The 26,237-nt window shown below is 43.1% G+C and overlaps 1 protein-coding gene across 5 annotated transcripts in view; it reads left to right on the forward strand.

Moving 5' to 3' along the window:
- IGSF9 (immunoglobulin superfamily member 9) overlaps nt 1-8,180 on the forward strand; it is a 125,422-nt gene extending 117,242 nt beyond the window's left edge. For all 5 annotated transcript variants that reach the window (XM_073609612.1, XM_073609610.1, XM_073609613.1 and 2 more), the window contains one exon: nt 7,783-8,180. In XM_073609612.1, the coding sequence (XP_073465713.1) occupies nt 7,783-8,003 (221 nt within the window). In that variant the 3' untranslated portion in view covers nt 8,004-8,180. The remainder of the gene's footprint in view (nt 1-7,782) is intronic.
- The last annotated feature ends 18,057 nt before the right edge of the window (nt 8,181-26,237 follow it).

The following is a 26,237-nucleotide window of genomic DNA, read 5'->3' on the forward strand; positions in this document are numbered from 1 at the left end:
ATACTACTGACTAGCTAGGCCTAAACAGAAGGGGAGGACAAATGAAGATCCCAAAATTACAATATTTAAAAAAAAAAAAAAAAAAGTGCAATGGCCTAACACCACCACCAGATGGCAGCATACTACAGAAAAATGATAACCTCATGCAGAATGCAAAACACGAAAAATACATGAAAGTGGGGCAGGACGCTCTGGCTGTATGTTGTCATTTTTTTTTAGCAAGGTGAGAAATTGAACCCAACACAATTTTACCTTGGACAATTGCAGTGCAGAGGATCTTTTTCCAGTCTTTTGAAGTATAGGACGACAATGTTTTTCCACTTGTTTATAGTATAAAACGACAATAACTTTCCTGAGCTCAGTCTCTGGGAATAACTAACACTGACTAGCTAGGACCAAACCAACTAGCACTAAAAAGGGGAGGTGAGGACAAAGGAAGATACCAAAATTACATTATTAAACAAGTTGCAATGACCTAAAACCACCACTAGATGGCAACATACTACAGAAAAATGATAACCTCATGCAAGACATGAAAAATACATGAAAGTGGGGCAGAACGCTCAGGCTGTATGTTGTAATTTTGTAGCAAGTCACACGGTGATAAATTGAACCCAACACAATTTTGCTTTAGACAGTTGCAGTGCAGAGGATGTTTTTCCAGTCTTTTGAAGCAAAAAAAAAAAACAGTTTCTGTGAATAACTAACACTGACTAACTAAACCAACTAGCACTAAGCAAGAGGGGAGGACAGAGGAAGATACCAAAATTACATTAAACAAGTTGCAATGACCTAAAACCACCACTAGCTGGCAGCACACTACAGAAAAATAATAACCTCATGCAGCTGAATGCAAAACACAAAAATACATGAAAGTGGGGCAGAACACTCAGGCTGTACTTTGTACTTTTTGTAGCAAGTCACAAGGTGAGAAATTGAACCCAACACAATTTTGCTTTAGACAATTGCAGTGCAGAGGATGTTTTTTCCAGTCTTTTGAAGTGTAAGAAGACAATGACTTTCCTGAGCCTTGTCTCTGTGAATTAGTTACACTGACTAGCTAAACCAACCAGCACTAAACAAGAGGGGAGGACAGAGGAAGATACCAAAATGACATTAAACAAGTGGCAATGACCTAAAACCACCACTAGATGGCAGCACACTACAGAAAAATGATAACCTTATGCAGTTGAACGCAAGACATGAAAAAATACATGAAAGCGGGGCAGAACGCTCAGGCTGCATGTTGTAATTTTTGTAGCAAGTCACACGGTGATAAATCAAATTCAACACAATTTTACTTCAAAAAAGTGCAGTGCAGAATATGTTTTTTCCAGTTTTTTGAAATGTGGAAAAAATATATATTATAAAAAATGTAATTAAAAATGATTCTAAAAAATGTAATTAAAAATTATATATTATTTTTAAAAAATGATATTATTCTAAAAAAATTAAATTATATATTATTTAAAAAAAAAAAAAAAAAAAATATATATATATATATATATATATATATATATATATATATTATTCTAAAAAATGTAATTAAAAATGATTCTAAAAAATTAAATTTAAAAATTATATATTATTGTAAAAAAATTATATTATTCTAAAAAAATGAAATTAAAAATGATTATAAAAAATTAAATTAAAAATGACAATGACTTTCCTTAGCCCGGTCTCTCTGAATAACTAACACTGACTAGCTAGGACTAAACCATCTAGCACAGAACAGCAAGGGAGGACAAAGGAAGAGACCAAAATTACATTTATTAACCAAGTGGCAATGGCCTAGTAGATTGTAAGCTCTAACAAGCAGGGCCCTCTGATTCCTCCTGTATTGAATTGTATTGTACTTGTACTGTCTGCCCTAATGTTGTAAAGCGCTGCGTAAACTGTTGGAGCTATATAAATCCTGTATAATAATAATAAATAAATATATATATATATATATATATATATATATATATATATATATATATACACTAATGCGGTGTTTCAGCTATTGTATTTATACGTGTCAACCTCATTCTTTTAAAGTGCAACATGATAAAATAGAATAAATTTAAAAAAAAAAAAAAAATGTATATACCGTATTTATCGGCGTATAACACGCACCCCAAATTAAGGAGGGAATTTTAAGGAAAAAAACTTTTAGGAGTAAAGTTTAAGGAAGAAAAACTTACATTTAAATGCCCATCAGTGCAGCGTTATCGGTGTCCATCTGCAGCCTTGCCCCAGTGTCCATTGCAGCCTTGTCAGTGGAGCTTTGCCCCAGTGCAGAATTGTCAGTGCAGCCATGTCAGTGCAGCCATGTCAGTGCAGCCATGTCAGTGCAGCCATGTCAGTGCAGCCATGTCAGTGCAGCCTTGTCAGTGAAGCCATGTCAGTGCAGCCTTGCCCCCGTTCAGCCCTTGCCCCCGTTCAGGCCTTGCCCCCGTTCAGCCTTGTTCCCTGCCGACATACACAGCGTATGTGTAAATTTAAATATGACGCCGAGACCGCAGTGACTCGGCGGAGCCGACACATACCCGAGAGTCCTCGGCTTTTCTCGGCTTCGCTTACAGTCCCGCCCAGTCCGGCCCTATGGGCGGGACTGTAGGCGGCGCCGAGAAAAGCCGAGGACTCTCGGGTATGTGTATCTCGGCTCCGCCGAGTCCCTGCAGTCTCGGCGGCGTATTTGAATTTACACACTGCTGTGTATGTCGGCGGCGATCGCGGCAATTGCCGCGATCGCTCCGATCACACACAATTGGGGGGGGAATCGGCCTATAACACGCACCCACGATTTTCCCCTGATTTTCAGGGGAAAAAAGTGCGTGTTATATGCCGATAAATACGGTATATAGGTATATATATATATATATAATTTTTTTTTTTTAATCAGGTTGCACTTTAAAAGATTGAGGTTGACACGTATAAATACAATAGCTGAAACCCCGCATTAGTGGTAGTAATATATCATAATTATATTTATAATTATTGTTATTATTATACAGGATTTATATAGCCGCCAACAGTTTACGCAGCATATATATATTTTATATATATATATATTATTAAATTTTTTTTATATATATTTTTACTTTATTTTATCATGTTGTCATATATTTTTTATTTTTTTTTTATATATAAGTTTTTTATATATTTTTAATATTTTTTTATATATATATATATTTACTATATTTTATCATGTTGCACTTTAAAAGACTGAGGTTGACACGTATAAATACAATAGGTGAAACATCGCATTAGTGGTAATAAAATATCTATCTATCTATCTATCTATATGTATGTATATGGATTAGCTCAGTCATATCGTTTTGAATACTACTTTTTCCTATACATGGTATAGTACATTTTGACTGCGTCAAATCCATTTTGTAAGTGTTTTGCGTTTATTAATATATACATATATAATTTTTGCGCCGGTGACATTTTTTTTTCACAATTTTATTTTAGACAATTGCAGTGCAGGAGATGTTCCCCCCCCCCCCCCCCCCCGTCTTTTGAAGTGTAAGAAGACAATGACTTTCCTAAACCCTATCTCTTGTGAAGAACTAACACTGATTGAGGGAACTGGGGGAAGGGTCTAGCTAGAGCTAAACTACCTAGCACTAAACAGGAGGGAGGGACATAGGGAAAACCAAAATCACATTAGTAAACAAGATGTAGTGTCACAAAACGGCCACTAGATGTCGACAAACAACAGAAAAAAAGATAACTAGCGCGATTCAGTACAACAAAACAATAGCTACTTGCGTGCCTCTTAAGGCCCGTACACACGTTTGGACTTTTTGACAACAAACATGCAAATTAGCCCTGCGGGCCCCCCATCCCAAAGCACCTTGTCCCCATGTTGATGAGGACGAGGGCCTCTTCCCGACAACCCTGGCCGTTGGTTGTCGGGGTCTGCGGGCGGGGGCCCCCTTTAATAAGGGGGCCCCCAGATCCCGGCCCCCCACCCTTTATGAATGAGTATGGGGTACATCGTACCCCTACCAATTAACCTAGGTAAAAAAGTGTTAATAAAAAAACACAGTACACAGGTTTTTAAAGTAATTTATTAGGCAGCTCCGGGGGTCTTCTTCCGACTTCGGGGGTCTCTCCGGCGTCCGGATCTTCTGCCGCTCTTTTGCTAGCGGTGGCCTGGACTTCTGGATCGTCTTCTTCCCTCTTCTCTTCCAGAGATGTTGACACAACGCTCTCTCCAGCTGGAATGCTCTCTGAGCGCTCAGAGAGCATTCCAGCTGGAGAGAGCGTCGTGTCAACATCTCCGGAAGAGAAGAGGGAAGAAGACATTTCTGAAGACTGGGCTCCTCCGCTAGCAAAAGAGCGGCAAAAGAGCAGAAGATAGCGGAGGAGCCCAGCAGAAGGAAGAAGGCACCGGAGAAGAACCAGAGAACGCGGAGACGACACCGGAGAGAGGGAGAAGAGGCCTGAAAGACCCCCGAAGTCGGCAGAAGACCCCCGGAGTGGGAAGAAGACCCCCGGAGCTGCCTAATAAATTACTTTCAAAACCTGTGTCTGCTCGCTCGTCCCCACCCCCTTTTCTGACCGGCCAGGCTGCACGCTCGGATAAGGGTCTGGTATGGATCATGGGGGGACCCCCACGCCGTTTTTTCGGCGTAGGGGGTTCTCCTTAAAATCCATACCAGATCTAAGGGCCTGGTATGCCCCTGGAGGGGAACCCATGCCGTTTTTTTATTTAAAATTTGGCGTGGAGTTCCCCCTCAAGATTCATACCAAACACAGTGCCTGGCATTGGCGGGGATCCAAGTCGGATCCCCGCACCAGTGTGAACCCGGCTCGCTAGGTGTCAATCTCGCCAATAAAAGTGGCGAGATTGACACAGTATCAGACAACAATACAGAAGTTGACCAAGGGGTGGTGGTAAAGAGCTGAAAAACCACGTGATTTGGTGAAAGTTGGCTGGAAAAGTCCTGCCGTCTGTATGCAAGACAAATTTATGGTCAACGCCCTTTGTACAAAAAATCCAAGGGAAAGTTTGTACAAAGTCCTATCGTGTGTATGGGGCTTTTTTTGCAAGCTGTTAATAGGAGGTGGGGGGGAGAGGGGCAGTATGTGTTTTTAATAAGACCTCAGCCAGTTGATGGGGCAACCACCGTAACATCTCTGACCTTCAGTTCGAGAGTCATCCACCAACAAGGCAAGCATTGCCAATTAAAGGGCTATTATTTTAGTAGTAACTATGCATGATGTAGGACCAAAAATTGAAATTCTTGCATAAGCCCAGTTGTGACAGGTCCTCTTTAAGACCAGCTTCATGCAAACTCGTAGGTACTGGGTGGAAAAACGACACCATCATCTCCCTTGCTGCCTGAAAAAAGTACAGCTGAATTCTCTCAGGCTCGCCCCAATCTGAAACGCAATAAAAAGAGACAGTATCTCAAAGGAGTCCAAAGAAAAACATGGCTCTGTTGTGATGACAGTAATTACATTAAATCGGCCCCCGGGGGGAACAAGGGACCTCCTCCCTCCCTCCACCTCCACAGAAGGCCCAAGAAACTTTCCATCTCCTCCCTAGATCCAGAGATTCGGGGTGGTGACGAGCTCACGCTCTATTTAATCCATTTGTATTTATCTCCTTACGATCAGTGAAAAACACTTCTGCGTGCCAAGGCTTTGCTACGCCGGCTTTCGGGAAAAGGTCTCAATGTTGACCAAGTTTGAAAAACAAACAAGTCTAGCTTCTTGGAGGCTCAACTCACAAAGCTTCAACATCCAGGATAAGGGCTCTCTAATTTTTAGTCTTTTGAGTGTCATTTTCAAATCTTATTGGACGCAACCGAAAATAACAGTCACTTTTTAAAAAAAAAGGAGTATAGTTATTGAACTAATCACGCAAACTTGAAGACCTATTAGGATATAAGACAAGTAGGGTGTACATGCTCAGTTTGGGTTCAAGTAGTGGTGGTCCTCCAAAAGGTTTGAGGGGTCATTCTAAAAAAGTTGGAGACTCATAAAGAGGCGTGAGTTATCTAGTGAGTGTTAGCCTTGTGATTTGACCCCACAGACAAAAAACAAACCCCCCCCACCTAGAACTCCCAAACATTATATATTTTTAAAGCAGAGGCACTAGAAAATAAAATGTTGGGTTGCAATTTAAAAGCCCGTTGGTGAACCGAATGACAGGAGCACCTAATGTGGGGCGTTTAAGAATGGGTCAGAGTCCTCAAGATTGACAAACAATAAATTGCTTTAATTCACCAAAAGGCGCATTTCGTGGCTAGGACTCGCCCTTTCCTCAGTTTACGGTGATACACAAATGTTTCACATTTCTCGATGTACCGCACCACCCAAATGTGTCAAACATTTGTGTATCACCATAAATTGAGGAAGTGGTGAGTTATAGCCACGAGACGTGTCTTTTGGTGAACTATAGTTATTTGACACTCGTCATTCCTGAGGACTCTGACCCATCCTAAACACACCACCATTCCCCCAATTGGCGTCAGTTGGGGTAATGGTGCTCTACCATTGCTGCCAGTTTGGGGAATGGTGCCCCACCATTGGTATCGGTGGCAGGAATGGTGCCCAACCGTTGGCTTTGGTGGGAGAAATGGTGCCCCACCGTTGGCTTCGGTGGGAGTAATGATGCCCCACCAAGGCATCAGTGGGAGGAGTGGTGTCCCACCGTTGGCGTTGGTGGGAGGAGCAGTACCCCACCGTTGGCGGGAGGAGCGGTGTCCCACCCTAGGTGTCGTGGGAGGAGCGGTGCCCTACCCTATGGCGTCAGTGGGAGGAGCGGTGCCCCACCCTTGGCGTCGGTGGGAGGAGCGGTGCCCCACCCTTGGCGTCGATGGGAGGAGCGGTGCCCCACCCTTGGCATCGGTGGGAGAAATAGTGCCCTATCGTTGGTATCAATGGGAGGAATAGTGTGCCATAGTTGGTGTAAGTGACAGAAACTATGCCCCACTTTTGCTGACAGTGGGGAGAAATGGTGCCCCATCATTGGCATCGGTGGGAGGAGCGGTGCCCCACCTTGGGCGTCAGTAGGAGGAGCGGTGCCCCACCCTTGGCGTCGGTGGGAGGAGTGGTGCCCCATCATTGGCGCCAGTGGGAGGAGTGGTGCCCCATCATTGGCGCCAGTGGGAGGAGTGGTGCCCCATCATTGGCGCCAGTGGGAGGAGTGGTGCCCAATCATTGGCGCCAGTGGGAGGAGTGGTGCCCAATCATTGGCGCCAGTGGGAGGAGTGGTGCCCAATCATTGGCACCAGTGGGAGGAGTGATGCCCCATCATTGGCGCCAGTGGGAGGAGTGGTACCCCATCATTGGAATCAGTGGATGGAATAGCACTGCATCATTTGTGTCCATTGGGGGGAATTTTGCGTTGTTGTCAGTGTAAGGAATAGTGCCTCAAATCAGTGGGAGCAATAGTGTCCCAAGGGTCAGATAAAATCTAGCCAAGGGCCGTAGTTTGGAGACCACAGCTTTAGATGGACAGCTTTTAGAAGCTGTTAGTGAATGAGTCCTATCGTGCGGGTCTTGATTGGCTTTGTTCTCCAACACTTCGAGAATGAAAGAGAGTTGGAGGCCACTTGCCAAATTGTATATTGTAAGGCACTTGGCTGATTTCCCTTTACCTGTATGGGCCCATCGCTTACTACAAAAAGTTCTCATTTTTCAATATTGCCAAAAAGGAAACTGGTAACACATAAAACGATCTATCAAAGCCAAGTTTAAGCCTATCTACATGGCATCGAGCAAAGTTTTGCAGACCCCTAAAACTGACTTACATTTTTTTTTTCCCCCTCTAAGGTTTAAAGCTTCCTTTGGAGGCAGATCCATGCCCGGCTGGCTCGGGATCACTGGACGACCTGGATAACCGTTTCCCGCAGGCTTTGTCCAGCCCGGAAGAGCGCTGCGCAGCACTGAAGGAGGAGTTTTTGGAGTACCAGAGACGCAGACGGGCAGCGCAAAAACTGAACAGAAAGAGTAAAGACTTTGAAGAATGTTACGAACAAGCCACACTACTCTGACCCCCATCGCTGTTCCTTGAACTCAGTTATCTCGCAACAAGACCACAAGGGACACTGTAACCTCGGGCATTAAAAAAAGTGTGTTTTACCCACAATTCTTTTTAAGCACCACGTTTACCAGTACCTGCTCGTTCTACATCAGGGTTATTATTTTAACCAAACAACTCTTTTATTTTTATTTTTTTAAACAAAAAAAAAAAATTAAACCCTCATCCCACGAGCCACTCCAATACAACCAACCATGGCACTAATCCACAGAAGGCTTTCAAAAATATCAGCAGAATACTGGTGAATCCTTCATCCTTCTCTCTTCTCTTTTTTTTTTTTAAGAGAAAGCTCGTATTTGTCATTTGTAATAAGCTGCAACAAACTGGAAGTTCATGACAACTCTTTTGTTGAGTTGAAGTATTAATCCCATACCCATTAATTGACCAAACCCATAAAGTTTTGGTAAAACATCAAAAAAGGTGATGAGATAATGCAAGTATGAAACCTGTACTTACAGAAAATGCTTTAAGAAATAGAATCTATAGGAAGAGCTGGATAATATAAAAGTTATAGAGTTGGACTAAAAGGTCGGCATGTTTACATATGTAAAGGAATATTTTTTTTTTTTTTAGAAGACGCCTTGATGTCATGGTTCTGTTGAAATGACAGAAGGGCCAATAGTATTCTCTAGATAACAGATGTTTTAAAAAGATGAGCAGCACCTCAAATTTAGAGTCCGAGAAATGTTGGATTGTATTGTGAACTCCCTATGATGTAGTGACAACTATGATCCCAGCTCTTTTGGGTCTAAAGTAGAATTGTACCTATGGGTTGGGGTCCAGTCATGGTCAGGTTTCTGTAGCATGTATCGGGAATCCTTTATTTGGGGGATCCTGTACCATGAGAAACACCGTTTTGGGGTTATTTACTAAAACTGAACTGCAAAGTGCAAAATCTGGTGCAACTCTGCATAGAAACCAATCGGCGTCCAGGTTTTATTGCCAAAGCTTAATTGAACAACGCACCCGTTTTTAGTAAATCTACCCCTTTGAGGCTAGCTGACCATACAGCAATTTAACTGAAAAATGTCCATCTTTGAAACGCTCATTCAGGATTCTAATGGTGGGGTCAACGATTGTTTTCAACCATAGTGACAAGAAAATTCAAAGGGGAAGGATGGAAAAATGTTCTGGTTTCTTATTGGAACAAACTAAATTCCAACTGTGAATTTGACTACCGTTACACAATTATTGTAATGCGCATGAGCTAGGCACACAAGGAACTTTTATACATCTGGGATTCCATTCAAGTAGCAGGTTTGGATGAAATTTTAAGGGCTTTCAAATTAGTTCACTCAATGGCAAGATCAAGTGCTCTGAACATTTTTTTTCGGAATTTCAAACAAAAGTTCAAAATTCTACTGGTGTATGGCCAGCTTAAGAAAAATGACACCTGGTGTCTCATCTCACTTGAGCTTCTTTGGTTGAAAGAGGAAACCTACTAAAATTGACTTACTGGAAAATGTTTTTACAGAGGTGCCCGTTTTTTATTTTTGAGGATGAGGTAGACAACGCAAGCTAGAATGGGATATAGCCCCACATTATGCTTTAGATCAGTGGACTCCAAAACCGTGGCCCGGGGGCAGAATACGACCCTTTGCTTGCCTTTATCTGGCACTATGCCATCAATTATGGGGCATCATTCCCCCTATTGACACCATCAATGGGGCACTATTCTTTCCATTAATACCAGTAATGGGGTACTATTCCTACCGTTGATCCCAACAATGGGGCGCTATTCCTACCATTTAAACCAATGATGGGGCACTGATGCCGGGGCATTTTCTACTCTCACTTGCCACAGTCTGGCTCCCCTAAAGCCTGAAGGACAGGAAACTGACCCTTTGCTTAGAAAGTTTGGAGAAACCTGATTTAGATGGACAGCTTTGAGAAACTGTTGGAGAATTAGGAGCCCCATCATGCAGGTCTTGATGGGCATTGTTCTCCAACACTTCGAGAATAGCAAGTGTCCTCAATATCCAACACTCTTTCAAATGATACATTTTAAAACACTTATCAGATTTCCCTTTACCCGTATGGGCCCATCGCTTTCATTATTGTCAAGGAGGAACCGGTAACATATGAATATATCTATCAAAGCCAAATTTAGGCCTGTCTACATGCCTTTAAGTAAAATTTAAACCTTTTCTGTTTGGCTATCAGAAATGTCAATGGCTAATCCAGGAATTACGAAATAGGTCTCAAAGTTTATGAGTTCAATGTCCTGCCTCACAAAGACACAGTTGCTAGAAAGTTGGATGTGTGCTTTAAGTAGCAACGTAAATGGCTGAATTATAGATTAGGGCAACTGACACCTCTTTGGTATTGGAGGTCGTCCAGACCCCCATGTTGGGCTGGCAGCATTTCAAGTCAAGACGTAGTGTATATTTTAACTGCTCCTGGAATGTGGTTCTACACATCTTACTACAACCACAGATGGAAAAGAAATTGTAGTGACCTTGATCCAGAAGAGCTTTTCTACAGGAAGGGGCTCCCCTGGGGATGTGGAACAGCAGCTGAAACCTATCATCCCTTTCCTCCTTCCTTCCCAGCTTGTTGTAAGCTTGGCTGTATTGCCCATGATCAGCCACCCTCTTCTAACTATTCTGTTAAATGTAACACCTTCTGCTAAATCCTTGATTTGAGAAAATATAAACCATATATAAAATATATAAACTTTGCTGGGGCCAAATTTACAGAAGTGACATTTTTTACTACAAAAACAAACCAGGTCTTAAAAACTGACGTATTTGCGGTACAATTCACAAACACGATTTGCGAAAAAGGCCAATTTTTACGAGAGGTCTTAGATCCTTCGGCTTTATAGCTATGAAGGACGTGACTGGTTTCTAAAGTTTTTAATTGTTTAAAGCTTTGTGTTTTTTATTTTTGACTACCGGTTTTGTACCCACAACCAAAGCAGACATTTTGTTAGCCAAAACCAGAATTTCTTCTTGGTAGGACAGAGTCGAAACCAGAAGTACTTCTTGGTAGGACAGATTCAAAACAAGAAGTACTTCTTGGTAGGACAGAGTCAAAACTGGAAGTACTTCTTGGTAGAACAGAGTCAAAATCAGAAGTGTTTCTTGGTGGGACAAAGTCAAAATCAGAAGTGTTTCTTGGTGGGACAGAGTCAAAACCAGAAGTACTACTTGGTAGAACAGAGTCAAAATAGGAAGTACTTCTTGGTAGGACATAGCCGAAACCAGAAGTACTTGGTAGGGCAGAGCCAAAAACCAAAATTACTTCTTGGTAGGTCAAAGCCAAAACTGAAATTACTTCTTTGTAGGGCAAAGCTGAAACTGAAATTACTTCTTGGTAGGGCAGAGCCGAAACCAGGATTATGGTACTTCTTGGTAAGACGGGGCTGAAATGGCTGTGGGAGACAGGTACACTTTACTGGACTTTCAATGTAAGATGAACTACTGGAGATTTTAAAGGATTTTTCAAGCAACACCTTTAATGCATTGGTCCCTTTTTAATGATTGTAGTGTAAGACTAAAGGGCCTTGGACAGGATGATCATTTGTAGTTATGTTGATGCAAAGATTTGCCATTACGAATGCCAAGAATGCAACTCCTGCTACCAGCTCAAATCACAATTTTATCTGCTCTTGTTCTAAAGTTTCCCAGACTACTGAAAGTATTTTTTTTTTGCTGCAGAATACCCATAAAGGGTCTATTTATAAAAAAATATCTGCAAATGTCTCTAGCACAAATGTCATGAATAAATCACTGTAATTTGTGTAATGAATTTGCTGCCTATGATCCATAGTGGTAACATTGTGTTATCTTCCCGATTATTTCATGGAAAATACTGCATCATGGCCACTAGATGGAGCTGATGATCATAGGAAGTAAAACACACAAATTATGCCAATTGCTCATGATGGCTGTTTAAATGCTTGAAGCCAGCAGAAGACTCAACCCATCAGAGACCACCTAGAACTGAAATATCAGTTTTGAGGGGACTGACCCTTTAAATCAGCAGGTTATAATATTGTGACAAGCTTGTAGAAAACTGAACCTTAAAAAAGGAGAACTCCACTAAGCAATGCCTACATCCAAACAGAAATACAGCCAATTCACCAAAAAAAAAAAAACAATCCTTTATGTGAAAAAATTGCCATTTATGCAATTTCTATGAGCAAAAAAAAAAAAAAGTAGCCATGTGTAACCACGCCTTCTCCTGGTCATAACATTAGTGGGACGGGCACAAATAATTCAATAACTGCCAATGGTCTTAAAGGAGGATGGCATAGACACAGAACTGTTGCTGTCTGGTGTAGGTCAGTGGGTCAGTTTCCATATTAGGGGCCCTTGCCGGTTCAGTAACAGATTCTAATTTTGGGATGGTGACTATCTGAAGAATAAAACGCCTTTAAATGGCATATAAAAAGTATTTGCTTAGGTCAGAGTTCTTCTGTAAGAAGCTGTTCGATGTGTGCGAGGTGCTGCTGTGACCATTGTTGTAGAGTTGACAGTAGAACTGGAAGACGTGCTATACTGTTAAGTATTTTAAATGCCTGGCCTAGTTAAGGGGGGATGAAATTTCTTCTGTCCGAGTTTGCTCTCATTTGCGCATCACCTCTTTTTGCATACTTATTTAGTAAAGCAGTGCAGGGACTTTGCACATTGCTATTTGCCTTAGTAAAAAAGCCCAACAGTTTGTTCTTATCTTTTGTGCTCATTTCTCACTGTATCTTCTTATTGGGCACCTGGCCTCAAGGCCAATTTTGTCTCACCACTATTCCACACAACCCTACGTCCATCGTCATCCACCTGTAGACTGACATTCATCAATTTTCTTCACCCTCCCTTTTCATATCTTCCTTTATCTCCTGGTCTTAAATTGGTTCCAGCTGCTTACTTGCCCATTCCTGAAAGTCTTTGCTACCTTGCCCTGTCCATGTTTTCTTCTTGCTGGCCTTGCATTCCATCCCAATAAAGGCCCTTCAGACTCTTCTTAATGGACCTGTTAACCCTCACATTTGTTCCACTTGCCACTCCTCAAAAATCGTTTTACCTTTCCCTTCCCTACCATTTTTTCCCCTTTGCTGATCTTTGAATCCTGTGATTTTATAAGCCCTATAGAACCTTCTTAAGAGACCCAGTATTCCACACAGCCCTATCTCCATTGTCACGCACCTGTAGGCTGACATTCTCCATTCTTCACTAGGCTCTCATTTCAAGTCCCCTTTTACCACCTGGTTGTTAATTGATTCCAGTTGTTTACATGCCTACTCCTCAAAGTTCTACCATTCCCTTCTCCACCCTTTAGGTTCCTTGCTGGTCATTACCTTAGATGCTGATATAAGTCTTTAGAACCTTCTTTAGAGTACCTGGCCTCGAGGTATGTTTTGTCTCACCACTATTTCACACAGCCCTACCTGTAGGCTTACAGTCTCCATTCTTCAACAGTCTCTTTTTGAGTTTTCCTTTACCACCTTGTCTTAAATTGTTTCCAGTTTACCTGTCTAATCCTCAAAGTTCTTTTCTACCTTTTCCCTTCCCCTGCCTTTTTTTCCCTTGCTGGTCTTTGGCTCACATGCTAATAAAAGCCTTCTAGAACAGTGGTCATCAACCCTGTCCTCAGGGCCCACTAACAGGCCAGATTTTATGTATTACCTTGGGGAGATGCAGATTAGAATACTGCAATCACTGAGCAGCAAATGATATCACCTGTGATGTATTTCAGTTATCTTGCAAACCTGGCCTGTTAGTGGGCCCTGAGGACAGGGTTGATGATCACTGCTCTAGAACATTCTTTGACGGACCTTTGTTTGGCACCCACAATTCCACACAGCCCAGTCTCCATTGTCCTACACCTGTAGGCTGACATTCTCCATTCTGCACCAGCCTCTCTTTTCCAGTCTCACTTTACCACCTGGTTGTTAATTTATTCCAGTTGTTTACTTGCCAACCCCTCAAAGTTCTCTCTATCATTCCCTTCCCCACCCCTTTTGTCTTTTGCTGGCCTTTGCCTCAGATGCTGATACATGCCGTTTAGAACCTTCTTTAGAGCACATTAAGTTTTTTTTTTTTGTCTAGCCACTATTCCACAAAGTCATATCTCCATTATCATCCACCTGTAGGCTGATGTTCTCCGTACTTCACCAGCCTCTCTTTTTACTCCTCACATTACCACCTGATCTTAAATTGGTTCCAGCTGTTTACTTGCCTATTCCTCAAAGCCCTTCCTACCTTTGCCTTCTCTGCCCATGTTTTCCACTTGCTGGCCTTTGCCTCAGATGCTGATATAAGCTAATTAGAAGCTTCTTTAGAGCACATGGCCTCAAGGTTTGTCTCACCACTATTCCCCTCAGCCCTATCTCCATTATCATCCACCTGTAGGCTGACACTCTCCATTCTTCACCAGCTTCTCTTTTTACATCTCCCTTTACCGCCTGGTCTTAAATTGGTTCCAGCTATTTACTTGCCTATTTCTCAACGTCCTTCCTACCTTTACCTTTTCTGCCCATGTTTTTCTCTTGCTGGCCTTTGCCTCCCATAAAGACCCTTCAGACTATTCCTAATAGGCCTTTAAACCCTGTGGCCCATTAAGTCCCACCATTATGACCCTTTAAGTCCCTCCACTACTCTTTGTTGCCCTTTTTCAAATTGTATCTAAAGCCAAAAGTATATAAATTTTTTTTTGTTTAGTGTGTGGAAATGGTAAAACCCCAGATTTGAGGTTTGAATTTGATTCACCATCTTTGTCTCCATTGTCGCCAGGACATAAACAGGTGGGAAATACTACATTTTACAGTTGTCACCAGAACAGGAATAGTGGGGGAAATCTTCAAATCTGACACTTGTTCCGGTGATGGGAATTCTCACTTTGTAGAGATTTATTTAATTTCCAGTTGTGTCTCCAGGAAAGTGGAAGGACATTTTCTCATTGGGTCAAAATATGCCAGGGTGTTAATCAGTTCCGAATCTACCCAAGGTTAAAAAATAAAAAAAAGTAGATCTAGATATACTTAGTATTACAAAATTTCCATTTTCTTCACTCACAGTGTCCACATAGAAAAAAAATGCTGTTGACTATTCCTTATTCTAGCCATAAAATAAAATTGTCTCTAGATAAACTTTAATCCTACAAAACTTGCCATTTTCTTCACTTTCACATTTACAAAATTCCCATTTCCTTTACAGTGTCCAAATCGTTTTACAGTATTTTTCTTAATTCTATTAATTATATTGCCTCTTTCTCGATATCTAGACCACCAGTGATGTCTAGTCACTGGTAACCATTCCTTACTCTACCTATAACAAAAAATAAAATAAAAAATTGTCTCTAGATAAAGTTTAATCAAACAAAATGTCCCATTTCCTTCACTTTCACATTCATAAATGTCCCCTTTTTCCTTCACAGTGTCCAAATTGTTTTACCCAATTCTCTTTAATTTTATTTTTTACATGAAAAATTGTATTGCCTCTTTCTCGATATCTAGGCCACCAGTGACATCTAGTCCTTTCCGCCCATGTCTGTTATATCTAAGTACTTCCTCTCTCCCTTCCTTTCTTTGCTATCAGACTGTTGTAGGAATTTTCCCCTTCTTTTTTGACTGTGGACATTCCTTTAAAAAAAAATAACAGATAGTAAAAACTTTTAGGCGATGTCCCTAAAATCCAAGGAAGTTCTTATATCGCAAACAATACAATCCCAAAGAAAACATACAGGGAAGACCAATTCTTTTATACTCTTATCTTCCCTCAAACCTTTTTTGTTTTTTTGTTTTTTTTGTTTTTTTTTTTTAGAAAAATTTAGCATTTTCTGTATAAAAAGAATTGTTGATAAAGATTTTTTTTTTTTTTACGCATCTGGTACCAATGAAAATTTTCTGGTATTGTAAAAATAATGCAATGTATGTATAGAGAAAAAGAAAATACAAGATATTTTTATAGGACAAATTTTTTTGCTATTTTGGGAGATTTCTGTGGTTATAAAAAATAAAAATCATTAAATAAGTACACTTTACCATGGCGGTGTCGGCTCCACTTTTATTCATGTGTGTCTGCATTTTTTTTCCATTTCTACATGCGTTTGATGTGGATTGTGAATTACATGTGGGTTACGTTAGCCGAAATCAGTTACCTAATTATCCTTCTCCGTTTACTGGATTTAATTATCTGAGCTGAATTAAAACCGGCCCTCCAAGCTAACGAAATGCTAAATAAACGGCGGAAAAAAGACCTGCCAAATGATGCATAATTCTGTTCGGCCAGTATTGTGACCTAGGCACAGCTGCCAGACAGCGCAGCCAGGCTAGTGACCACACTTTTCTGTATTGCATTTAAGGAGTAGGGCTTGGTCATACTTAATAGGCAGCCCTTTACCATGTGGAGTGTCTCTATGGATCCCCGGAGTATCCAAAGCGCAAAGGGTCAAAGTGCAACAAGTTTATAAGTCCAGTATAGATATGTTACTCTAGGTGTTGAAGAAGGAGTTTTGAGCCCTTAAAACATAATGGCTTTACCTGATGAAGGAGGAGTTGGAAGCCCCCAAAATGGGTTGGCTTAACCTACAGATAAAGGAGATGTTTCGAGCCTCCAAAACATGTTGGCATTGCATTCCGATTAAGTGGGATTTGTAAGCCCCTGAAAAGTATTGGCTTTACCTAGTGATGAAGGAGGAGTTGTGAGCCCTCAAAACATGTTGACTTTACCTACTGATGAAAGAGTCCTTGTAAATGTGTTGTGAGCCCCCAAATCATGTTGACTTTACCTACTGCTAAAAGGGGAGTTGTGAGCCCTTGAAATGTGTTGGCTTTACCTATTGATGAAGGAGGGAGCTGTGAGTCTCTAAAGGTGTTAACTTTACCTACTAATGAAGGGGGCATTGTGATCCCCCCAAAACGTGGTATTGTTACCTACTGATGAAGGGGGACTTCTGAGCCCCTGAAACGTGCTGGCTTTACCTACTGATGAAGGGGATTTTGTGAGTCTTCGAAATGTGTTGGTTTTACCTATTGAAAAAGGGGGGGAAGTTGGGAGTCCCCGAAAGCCCCGACTTTACGTACTAAGAAAGGGGATGTTATGAGCCCCCAAACCATGTTGACTTTACCTACTACTGAAAGGAGAGTTGTGATCCCTTGAAATGTGTTGGCTTTACCTATTGATAAAAGAGGGAGTTGTGAGCCCTCTAAAGGTGTTAACTTTACCTACTAATGAAGGGGGTGTTGTGATCCCCCCAAAACGTGTTGGCGTTATCTACTGATGAAGGGGACTTCTGAGCCCCTGAAATGTGTTGGCTCTACATACTGTTGAATAGGGAGTTGTGAGTTCCCAAAATGTGTTGACTTTACCTACTGATAAAGGGGGAGTTGTTTTAGTATATTGTATGTGTAATTTATATATATATATATATATATATATATATATATATATATATATATATATATATATATATATATATATATATATATATATAAATTTATTTAAGGTACTTATATAGCGCCGTCAATTTACTCAGCGCTTTACATACACATTGTACATTCACATCGGTCCCTACCCTCAAGGAGCTTACAATCTAAGGTCCCTAACTCACATTCATATACTAGGGCCAATTAAGATAGAAGCCAATTAACCTACCAGCATGTCTTTGGAGTGTGGGAGGAAACCCACGTAGGCACAGGGAGAACATGCAAACTCCAGGCAGGTAGTGTTGTGGTTGGGATTCGAAACTGCGACCCTTTTTACTGCTAGGCGAGAGTGCTATCCACTACACACATATATATATATATATATATATATATATATATATATATATAAATATAATAGTTGTGAGCCCCCAAACCGTGTTGGCTTTTCCAACTGATGAAGAGGGAGTTGTGAGCCCCCAAAACCTGTTGTCTTTTCCTATTGATGAAGGGGGACTTGTGAGTGGCCGAAACGTATTGACTTTACCTACTGATGATGAAGAGGGAGGTATAAGCCACCAAAACTTGTTGGCGTCATCTAGTGATAAAGGGAGAGTTAGCCCCTGAAACATGTTGACTTGCCTAATGGTGAAAGGGAAGTTGTGAGCCCCTTTAAAAGTGTTGGCTTTACTTACTAATGAAAGAGGAGTTATGAGCCCCTGAAATGTCCTGGATTTACCTACTGATGAGGAGGCAATTGTGAGCCCACATCATGGCCAACATCATTCAACCCACTTTCTCTGAGTCATCCAGGATGAGCCCCCAGCTGGTAACTGGACAGTGGAAGGAGAAGCAGCACAATGACAAGCTCATCCCTCTGTTACTCTGCTCTTACCTCCTATCAGCATGCTTATTTGTAGCACACGGCTCCCAGAAAAAACCCTATGGGAGAAGATGGCGAACAATGTATTTTCTAAGAAATTAAAATGGTACAGTATAAAAATAAGTCAGCTCTGAATAGAACAGGGGTAGGCAACCCCCGGAACGCAAAGCCTCTTGTCGGCACTCGACTCCCTCCCCATCAGCAGAGCAGTGCAGCGAAGAGTCAGTGAGACACTAATGCCTTCCAATTTCAGAATTCCCCACCTGCACTGAGGGGGGAGGCACTGTGCCCCCACACATTGTAAAAGATGGGAAACATTGGTTCTCTAACGTTGATCGTCAGCTTTTATGATGGGGAAGAGATTGGGTTCTGCAAGGGGGGGGGGGGTGCGGCCCCTGTTTCCAGGAGGAGGAGGACTGTCATTGGCCACTGCTAAAGTCAATCACAGTCCTGCTAGCCCCGCCCACCATCTGGAGGAAGATGACTTGCTTGGTTGCCACTACCAATCTCAGAAAGAAGGAATTTCACTGATTGAGAAAACCACAATCAGGTGACAGTTTGTGGAATTACTGTTGAGCTTCTGGGAACTTTGTTGAAATTATTCCTGAACCTTTGCATCACTTACTACTGAACCCCGGCACTCTGTGTCCCTTTAAGCCACAGACAGTAGCGCAATGAAAGTCGCACCCAACTTTTCCTGTGGTGCAGAGCGCCACACTTTTTCCTCAGCTGCGGGGGGCCCCAACCTTTTTATCCTGCACACAGGCCCACTGCTTTCAGAAAATGCCCCTGACCTGAGCTCATCATTGCGCATCCATTCCAGTTGCTTGTATGTGACATCACTTACATCCCATACATCCCATACATCCCATACATCACATAGAAGCACGTGGGCTGGATGTGAGAGTTGGATCAGCAGGACGGAGTGTGCCAAGACAGGTAGATGTGTCTCATCTCTGCTTCCTTTCACCACTCTGCATATCACACATATCATAGATGAGAAGAGGGTTCAGAGGTGGGACAGAAGAGCAGGAGGGTACAGTGTTGGGGCAGATGTGCAGGGAGGTACAGTAGTGGAATAAGGGGGTTCAGCGGTGGGTCAGAAGAACAGGGGAGTGCAGAGGTGAGACAGATGAGAAAGCGGGTTACAGTGGCGGGGCAGATGGGTTCCGTGTTAGGACAGATGAGAAGGTGATTCAGTAGTGAGACAGAAGAGCATGGGGATACGTTGGTGGAGCAGATGTGCAGGGAGGTACAGCTGTGGGGCAGATGAGAAAAGGGTGTACATTGAGGGGGCAGATGAGAAAAGGGTGTACATTGATGGGGCAGATGAGAAAAGGGGGTACATTGAGGGGGCAGATGAGCAAGGGGGTACAGTGGTGGGGCAGATGTGCAGGAGGTACAGTGATGGGAGGGATGTGAAGGGGGTTCAGTGGTGGGACAGATGAGAAGGGGGTTACAGTGGTGGTAAATATGAGCAGGGGGGATTCAGTGTTGGGGCAGATGAGAAGGGGTTTCAGCAGTGGGACAGAATAGCAGGGGGGTACAGCGGGGTTGGGCAAATGTGAAAGGAGGTGCATTGGTGGGACAGATGTGCAGGGGGTTACAGTGGTTGGGCAGAAGAGCAGGGGGTACAGAGTTGAGGCAGATGTACAGGGGGGGGGTACAGTGGTGGGGCAGAGGATAAAGGAGGTACATTGGTGGGACAGATGAGCAGAGAAAAAAGGAGGTACATCAGTGGAACACATGAGCACGTGGTTACAGCGAGGGGGCAGAAGAGCAGGGGGAACAGAGGTGGAATAGATGTGCAGGAGGTACAGTGGTGGGGCAGATGAGAAAGGGGGTTACAATGGTGGGGCAGATGAGCAGATAAGTTCAGTGTTAGGATAGATGAGAAGATGGTTCAGAGTTAAGACAGAAGAGCATGGGGGTATGGCGGTGGAGCAGATGTGCAGGGAGGTACAGTGGTGGGGTAGATGAGCAGGGGGTTACATTGGTGGGACAGAAGAGCAGGGTGGTACAGTGGTGGGGTAGATGTGCAGGGTAGCAGAGTGGTGGGGCAAATGTGCAGTGTAGTACAATGGTGGGGCAGATGTGCAGGGGGGTACAGAGTTGAGGCAGATGTGCAGGGTGGCACAGTGGTGGGGTAGATGTGCAGGGTAGTACAGTGATGGGGCAGAGGTGCAGGGTGGCACAGTGGTGGGGCAGATGTGCAGGGTGGTACAGTGGTGGGGCAGATGTGCAGGGTAGTTCAGTGATGGGGCAGAGGTGCAGGGTAGTACAGTGATGGAGCAGATGTGCAGGGGGGTTACAATGGTGGGGCAGATGTGCAGGGGGGGTTACAGTGGTGGGGCAGATGTGCAGGGTGGCACAGTGGTGAGGTAGATGTGCAGGGTGGCACAGTGGTGAGGTAGATGTGCAGGGTGGCACAGTGGTAAGGCAGATGTGCAGGGTGGCACAGTGGTAAGGCAGATGTGCAGGGTAGCACAGTGATGGGGCAGATGTGCAGGGGGTTACAGTGGTGGGACAGATGTGCAGGGGGGCACAATGGTGGGACAGATGTGCAGGGTGCACAGTGGTGGGGCAGATGTGCAGGGGGTTACATTGGTGGGACAGAAGAGCAGGGTGGTACAGTGGTGGGGTAGATGTGCAGGGTAGCAGAGTGGTGGGGCAAATGTGCAGTGTAGTACAATGGTGGGGCAGATGTGCAGGGGGGTACAGAGTTGAGGCAGATGTGCAGGGTGGCACAGTGGTGGGGCAGATGTGCAGGGTAGTACAGTGATGGGGCAGAGGTGCAGGGTGGTACAGTGATGGGGCAGATGTGCAGGGTGGTACAGTGGTGGGGCAGATGTGCAGGGTGGTACAGTGGTGGGGCAGATGTGCAGGGTAGTACAGTGATGGAGCAGATGTGCAGGGGGGTTACAATGGTGGGCAGATGTGCAGGGGGGTTACAGTGGTGGGGCAGATGTGCAGGGTGGCACAGTGGTGAGGTAGATGTGCAGGGTGGCACAGTGGTGAGGTAGATGTGCAGGGTGGCACAGTGGTGAGGTAGATGTGCAGGGTGGTACAGTGGTAAGGCAGATGTGCAGGGTAGCACAGTGATGGGGCAGATGTGCAGGGGGGTTACAGTGGTGGGACAGATGTGCAGTGGGCACAGTGGTGAGGGAAGATGTGCAGGGTGGTTACAGTGGTGGGACAGATGTGCAGGGGGCACAGTGGTGGGACAGATGTGCAGGGTAGTACAGTGGTGGGACAGATGTGCAGGGTGACAGTGATCTGAGGTGTGGAGTTGCAGGATGTTAATTTCTCACTACTAAAGTAGTTTTCAGCATTTACTTTATAAAAAATCCTTTACGTGATTGAGAAGTGTGAAGTTGACCTTTTTTTTGTTATAAAATCGGCACACTCAATTTCTTTGAAAACATTTTTCGGCACACTGCGCTCAACGTTACCTCCCCTGGAATAGAATGTATGAACACCCAAGAAGCAGCTACGTATTGTATTTATCTTTGGGGTGAAACATTTGGAAGCAACTTCCCGCCAGGCGACAAATGGATACTGCAAGCGATTTCTGTTACACAAATGCTGGTCTAGTCCAGATAAGACTTGAAGAAGAAGAATGATGCAGAACGATGTAAAAGCTGAAAAAATCTATTTAAACAGCTCAGTATTAATGAGCCGTGATTGAGGAATATTATTTTTGGTGGTAATGAGGTGTGCGAAATGAAGCGGTACCATGGAAGGCAGTGACCCCACCAGTGACACCAATGACGGGGGATGGGCTTAGCAAATTTAAGTGAAACTTAAAGGCCGGGGAACAGCGAAATGCACAAACTAAACATCAGCATACACTCATACTACATACTCAGATACAAGTCTAAGAATTTCGTCAAGCTAATGTTCAGCGTATCTAACTCCCAAGAACAAAAATGTTATATATTGATGCTTAGCAATATATAAATGGGGTGTCTGCATTTGTTTTTCTTTTTTTTTTCAGCCTTAATCTCCTTAATTTTTACTTGGTGATCCTGCCAGTAACGCACTTCCTGTGCGCAGGTACTGAGTTTCCAGGTCTGTACACCTGCTTTGCCCGTTATGAGGGGTTCCCACCGTCCCTGTGCTGAGTTCCCAGGTCTGTACACCCGCTGTGCCCATTATGAAGGGTTCCCACCATCCCTGTGCTGAGTTCCCAGGTCTGTACACCCGCTGTGCCCATTATGAGGGGTTCCCACCATCCCTGTGCTGAGTTCCCAGGTCTGTACACCCACTGTGCCCATTATGAGGGGTTCCCACCATCCCTGTGCTGAGTTCCCAGGTCTGTACACCCGCTGTGCCCATTATGAAGGGTTCCCACCATCCCTGTGCTGAGTTCCCAGGTCTGTACACCCGCTGTGCCCATTATGAGGGGTTCCCACCATCCCTGTGCTGAGTTCCCGGGTCTGTACACCCGCTGTGCCCATTATGAGGGGTTCCCACCATCCCTGTGCTGAGTTCCCAGGTCTGTACACCTGCTGTGCCCATTATGAGGGGTTGCCACCATCCCTGTGCTCAGTGCTTATTAATATTATCATACAGGATTTATATAGCGCCAACAGTTTACGCAGCACTTTACAATATAAAAAGGGAGACAGTATTGTTGCAATACAATAAAATACAAAGGGGGGCCCTGCTTATGGCCAGGAGATCTCACGTCCAAGACATATAAGAAGTCAGGAGCCTACTTGACCCAATGGGCTCCACCTGTAACTGAACTATCACTTTTGGGTGGAGTGGCTCTTATACAGGCAGTCCCCGAGTTACGAACACCCGAGTTACGGACGACTCCTACTTACGAACGGCCTCAAATGCCGGCCACTTGTGCTCCACGCTGGTCCTGGATACCTCCGGACACATCCCATACTGCAGTACTACATGTACTGCATGCCCAGAAGAGCACCAGATAACATAACAAGCACCCGGAACATCCCACATCGATGCACAGGAGGACGTTACACTTACAAATGCAGTGTTGTGACTTACTATCAACTTCGAGTCAGGTCCATAAATATTGGGACATCGACACAATTCTAATCTTTTTGGCTCTATACACCACCACAATGGACTTGAAATGAAAGGAACAAGATGTGCTTTAACTGCAGACTTTCAGCTTTAATTTGAGGGTATTTACATCCAAATCAGGTGAACGGTGTAGGAATTACAACAGCTTGTATATGTGCCTCCCACTTTTTAAGGGACCAAAAGTAATGGGACAATTGGCTGCTCAGCTGTTCCATGGCCAGGTGTGTGTTATTTCCTCATTAGCCCATTTGCAAGGAGAAGATAAAAGGTCCAGAGTTCATTTCAAGTGTGCTATTTGCATTTGGAATCTGTTGCTGTCAACTCTCAATATGAGATCCAAAGAGCTGTCACTATCAGTGAAGCAAGCCATCATTAGGCTGAAAAAACAAAACAAACCCATCAGAGAGATAGCAAAAACATTAGGTGTGGCCAAATCAACTGTTTGTAACATCCTTAAAAAGAAAGAACGCACCGGTGAGCTCAGCAACACCAAAAGACCCGGAAGACCACGGAAAACAACTGTGGTGGATGACTGAAGAATTCTTTCCCTGGTGAAGAACACACCCTTCACAACAGTTGGCCAGATCAAGAACACTCTCCAGGAGGTAGGTGTATGTGTGTCAAAGTCAACAATCAAGAGAAGACTTCATCAGAGTGAATACAGAGGGTTCACCACAAGATGTAAACCAGTGGTGAGCCTCAAAAACAGGAAGGCCAGATTAGAGTTTGCCGAACAACATCTAAAAAAGCCTTCACAGTTCTGTAACAACATCCTATGGACAGATGAGACCAAGATCAACTTGTACCAGAGTGATGGGAAGAGAAGAGTATGGAGAAGGAAAGGAACTGCTCATGATCTAAAACATACCACCTCATCAGTGAAGCATGGTGGTGGTAGTGTCATGGCGTGGGCATGTATGGCTGCCAATGGAACTGGTTCTCTTGTATTTATTGATGATGTGACTGCTGAGAAAAGCAGCAGGATGAATTCTGAAGTGTTTCGGGCAATATTATCTGCTCATATTCAGCAAAATGCTTCAGAACTCATTGGATGGCGCTTCACAGTGCAGATGGACAATGACCCGAAGCATACTGTGAAAGCAACCAAAGAGTTTTTTAAGGGAAAGAAGTGGAATGTTATGCAATGGCCAAGTCAATCACCTGACCTGAATCCGATTGAGCATGCATTTCACTTGCTGAAGACAAAAATGAAGGGAAAATGCCCCAAGAACAAGCAGGAACTGAAGACAGTTGCAGTAGAGGCCTGGCAGAGCATCACCAGGGATGAAACCCAGCGTCTGGTGATGTCTATGTGTTCCAGACTTCAGGCTGTAATTGACTGCAAAGGATTTGCACCCAAGTATTAAAAAGTGAAAGTTTGATGGATGATTGTTAATCTGTCCCATTACTTTTGGTCCCTTAAAAAGTGGGAGGCACATATACAAACTGTTGTAATTCCTACACCGTTCACCTGATTTGGATGTAAATACCCTCAAATTAAAGCTGAAAGTCTGCAGTTAAAGCACATCTTGTTCCTTTCATTTCAAATTCATTGTGGTGGTGTATAGAGCCAAAAAGATTAGAATTCTGTAGATGTCCCAATGTTTATGGACCTGACTGTACGAAAAAACCTACAGTCCCTACTGTGTTTGTAACTCGGGGACTTCCTGTACCTGAAGCCTTAAAGAGGCTTAAGCCTAATACCTCTAAGAGGCTCATTGACTGGCCCATGGCCCATTAGTTTCTCTTGGCCATATCAGTAGTGGCAATAAAATGCTTCCTCTATTCCTTCCTGAGGTCTCCTGCAGAAAAGTCTGAGCCAGATCAGGGCTTACGTTGGCTGTCTGGAGAGAAGGGAGGATGGAGGAGGGGGGATGAGGATGGAGGAGGGGGGATGAGGATGACGTGGTATCCCCCTTACCTCCTCTCCTATTCTCTCATGTCATGGTTTTGGCTCATACTGCCTCATCTCATAGACATGTGTTTCCTCTTTTCCCATATATGGGCATTTTCAGGCTTCTGGCGTCACCCAGGCCTGGCTATGGCGAGTCCAGCGGAGGAGAGCTGGAATGTGGCTGGGGGAGAGGGGGACCAGGAGGGCACCGAGGAGGGGGGGGAGCAGGTGCTGCTGGCTTCCTATAGGAACCGTACAAAACCTGGAGGAATGCGCTGTACGTCACAAAAGTATCCAACATTTCAAAATCATTTCCAAAAACACTTTTCTAATGAATTATGTTTTTGTTGTGTGTGCGATCATGTTTAGTGTACAGCTATATATTTTTTTATAATTAAAAATGTACAGTATATACTCTATGTATACTTTTTTTATTCATTAAAAAATATTATTATTATGATTAAATACGATTTTATAAAACTACTAAAAAAATGTTTTTATATCTATCTATAGATAGATAGATATATTTAGCTAGAGAGAGAGAGAGAGAGAGAGAGAGAGAGAGAGAGAGAGAGAGAGAGAGAGAGAGAGAGAGAGAGAGAGAGATATCTATCTATAGATAGATATATATATATATATATATATATATATATATATATATATATATATATATATATATCTATCTATAGATAGATAGATAGATAGATAGATAGATAGATATCATCTATATATAGATATATCTATATATAGATAGATATATACAATTTTTGTTTACATCTTTTATAATCATTTTTAATTACATTTTTTATAATATATTTAAAAAATGTAAATAAAAATTATATACATACACATATACACACACACACAGTATCTCACAAAAGTGAGTACACCCCTCACATCTTTGTAAATATTTTCTTCTATCTTTTCATGTGACAACACTGAAGAAATGACACTTGTCTACAATGTAAAGTAGTGAGTGTACAGCTTG

This window comes from Aquarana catesbeiana, linkage group LG13 (assembly GCF_042186555.1).
Source record: "Aquarana catesbeiana isolate 2022-GZ linkage group LG13, ASM4218655v1, whole genome shotgun sequence".
NCBI lineage: Eukaryota > Metazoa > Chordata > Amphibia > Anura > Ranidae > Aquarana > Aquarana catesbeiana.